At 54.7% G+C, this 3,309-nt stretch overlaps 1 protein-coding gene across 1 annotated transcript in view; it reads left to right on the top strand.

Moving 5' to 3' along the window:
* Window positions 1-2,055, top strand: part of VOLCADRAFT_99275 (uncharacterized protein) — a gene marked incomplete at both ends in the record, with an annotated part of 13,291 nt that extends 11,236 nt beyond the window's left edge. Inside the window, 4 exons of the mRNA XM_002958030.1 lie at window positions 341-398; window positions 781-861; window positions 1,229-1,279; window positions 1,995-2,055. Coding sequence (XP_002958076.1) covers window positions 341-398; window positions 781-861; window positions 1,229-1,279; window positions 1,995-2,055 — 251 coding nt within the window. The remainder of the gene's footprint in view (window positions 1-340; window positions 399-780; window positions 862-1,228; window positions 1,280-1,994) is intronic.
* Between the last annotated feature and the right edge of the window lie 1,254 nt (window positions 2,056-3,309).

Here is a 3,309-nt window from a genome sequence, read left to right on the forward strand (position 1 = left end):
GCAGAGATCAGTGCGCTCATTAGCGGTGTGCAGGTGTGACGTGTGAGGAGGTGGAGGGGGGGAGTTATTGCGGGGGGGGGGAGTTGAGTGTGGGTTGAGTAAAAGGGGGGGAAATAAGGGGAGGGTACTTGGAGGGACAGCCGCCGCCGTTTGTCCGTGCGAGGCCATCCCCCTCTCTCTTTTTTGTTTCCACTCCCTCTCTCTCCCTCTCTCCCCCCGCTCTCTCTTCACTCAATCCTCCTTCCCTCCCCCGGGCACCCCTCGGCCTCCCCCGCCCTCCCCCCGCCCTCCCCCGCCCTCCCCCTCCCCCTCCCCCTCCCCCTCCCCCTCCCCTGCTCAGGTAGCGGCTGTGCTGTGGACGTTGCCGTCGACATTTACGCGTTTGGCATTGTGATGTGGTGGGTGCGTGGTGGGGTTGGGGGTGGGTTGGGGGGTGCTATGATTAGTAGTTGAGCGTATTGGGGACTCGTGGGCGATTGGGTGGGCGGGTGGGTGGGTGGTAGTCATTAGCAAATTAGACGAGGTGGCTGTGGTGGTGGTGGTGGTGGCGGCGGTTGTGGTGAACCACATGTAAATAGAAAACTTGCTAAAACCTGAAACTAAAACCCTGTAACCCCAGCTACAACCCTCCCGAACACCACCATCATCACCACGTTTCATGTGTATCTGGCTCTTCCCCTTTCCCCCCTCCTCTCCCCCCAAACCCAGTATGCTTTCCTTAGCAGCAGCTTCACTCGCCCGTGCCCCCTCCTCTCCCCCCAAACCCAACCCCGCCTCCAGGGAGATGCTGACGGGGCAGCCGGTGTACCTTGGGATGAACTCGGACCAGATTATAGAGAGAGTGCAGAGCCAGGGACTTAGGTGCGGACACGTGTGTGTATGTACGTATGTATGTAAATGTTTTAGCGATCTGAGCCGCGAGAATGAAATACGAGATCTGTATATACGTACGTTTGCGTGAATTTGTGTTTGGGGGGGGGGGAGATGGGGTGGAGGAAGGGTTGGCAGGGAAGGAAGGGGAGGCTTGGTTGTGGTGGCGGGGGGGTGTTGGAGTTGTGTGTGGGGGGGGAGGGTGACAAAATGGGACGAGGGGTTACCTGTTCTAAAGACTAGTTGAGGGAAGGGGAGGGAGCACTGGACTTCGGACTGAACTCTGTCTCAACCGTTTCCCAACCGCTTTCCAACCGCATCCAACCGTAACTCAACCGCCTTCCAACCGTCCTGGCAGGCCCGTGCTCCCCCCGGATACCCCCCCCGATTACGCGGCGTTGGTGAACAGGTGCGCGTGTGGTGTATTGGGTTGCGGGTTGTCCCCCGGGGGAATTTAGGGCGGCATCGGATTTGGGGACTGGTGTTATTGTTATTAACACCGAAGAGGCGCCGCTGCGCAATAATTACACCATTACTTGGTCAACATATCTGTATGCGAGGTGGGCCCTGCTATTGTAAGATTCGCTTAGGACTCCAGAGTCTGGAGGGGCCGGGTAAGGGCTGTTAATCGGTAGGTAGACGACTCCAGGAATGTGTCGTATCATGGGTACATACATGCATACATATATCTGTTTAATTAATGATGCATACCTGTACCTGTGTGCCATCATCAGCTCGCGAGCTCTTTCCAGGTAATCTAGGCTACATATAGCCTTGTCAGGTTGTGTGTCCGTAAGTCCCTGACTAAGTCCTGCCTATTTTACCGGCCGCGGATTACAACAGGCGGACCATTAATCGATTGTCGTTAGCTAACGCACATCTATAGATGCGGTGGTGGCTATGTAGGTGTATGCAACCGACACGTGTGGTCCCTGTAGCAATGAGCTCCATGCTTTGACGTGAAGATGAATGTGCAACAAGCATATGGGCGCCACCTTCCGGCTATCTGGCGTCGTCACCTCTTCGCCGGCACATCCGTGCTGCTGATGCTGCTCTTGCTGCTGCTTCCGACTTCCGGCTTTCGCCGGCAGCTGCTTAACCATCCCTCTTTCATGGCCCTGCAGTGCGTGCCGGGCAGTGCGAAACCGTAACAATACGCGATTCGCCGTTATATTGGAAATGTAAACCCAACTATAGTAATGTTGCAGACATAATGAAACAGCGCAAGCGAGCGTGGCGTTGTGGGGGTGAGAATGTTGGTGGGAGGAGTCCGCGTGTGTTAAGAAACATATCTGCTTGTCAGGAGGGGGCGGAAAAATAGAATACGATGTACGGCGCTGCAGGTGCTACCGCCGCTATTTCCCTGCAATGGTGGCAAGTCTGCCTCCTTCCCGAATAGTACTAACTGGGCTGTGTAATCGGCCTTTTCTTTACATTTCGTAGTTAACCAGAAAGTTCAATGTGAAATGCGGGGTTGTTAGGTGGTGTGAAGTTTGGTTTGGATCCAACTTTTAATGGACCCACCATCGTTTTGCCCTCCGGTAACAGGTCAAGGGTCTCTGTCCCTCATGGACATGACCGTACTTGAACAGGATCTGTTCTATAGGTCATACACCTGTCTGTGTTCTTTAACTCAGACAAGCTCCTCAACCCAGACGAAGAGATAGAATCCCTGCACCTGAGCGCAACGTAAGGCCGCAGTGGCCGTGCCGCTGGCACGGACGCGCGGCTCTGGATGAACATCCCTCCGAGCCTCATTCCGCCGGTAGGGATGGTGCCTGGGACATTCAGATGGGTTCGATTGAACTTTTCTTCTTGACCTTTTCACAAAGTTCACAGTAGCTTTAAAAGTTCTACAGGGAAGGTGTGCCATTCTCAATGATCATATCCTAGGACGTGTCTCTCGATCATACGCTCACACAAAGTGTCTGGTAGTCTGCGGCTATCTGCGCTTCCTTCCTACAGAAGTATGTTTCATGGGGCCCCAGTTCCCCAGGCCCCACGCCAAGAATTGCACTTCATCCTCCCTGCCCTGCATCTTGTGCTGTGGCCCTCCCTGGATCCCTGCCCCAATCCGCGGGGCATGAACACGATGTACACGATGCCCGCCGTAGTCTCTCCCCACAAGCCCCAACCACGTACGTGCCAGGGCATAATTGAGTAATTGACGCCGCGGGATTTACTTTCGCTGCACCCGAAGCGGCTGTAGTTGTTTCCAGATCTGTTGCTTTACCGTGACAGGACAAAAGCGGCTAGAGCTTCTGAGCTAGGGTTCTGGATGGTACCCTGTCAGCTTGTCAGTTTGTTAGTCCCTCCCGGTCCCGGTCCCGGTCCTGGTCAGTGATTTTTTTTCATTTAGGGGGGGTCTCAATTTATTCCGACCTAAGTAACAAAGTTGCTAGCGTCGCCGTAATGTATTCCTTAAGAGTGGGGCGCTGG

This window comes from Volvox carteri, assembly GCF_000143455.1.
Source record: "Volvox carteri f. nagariensis unplaced genomic scaffold VOLCAscaffold_85, whole genome shotgun sequence".
Classification (NCBI taxonomy): Eukaryota; Viridiplantae; Chlorophyta; class Chlorophyceae; order Chlamydomonadales; family Volvocaceae; genus Volvox; species Volvox carteri.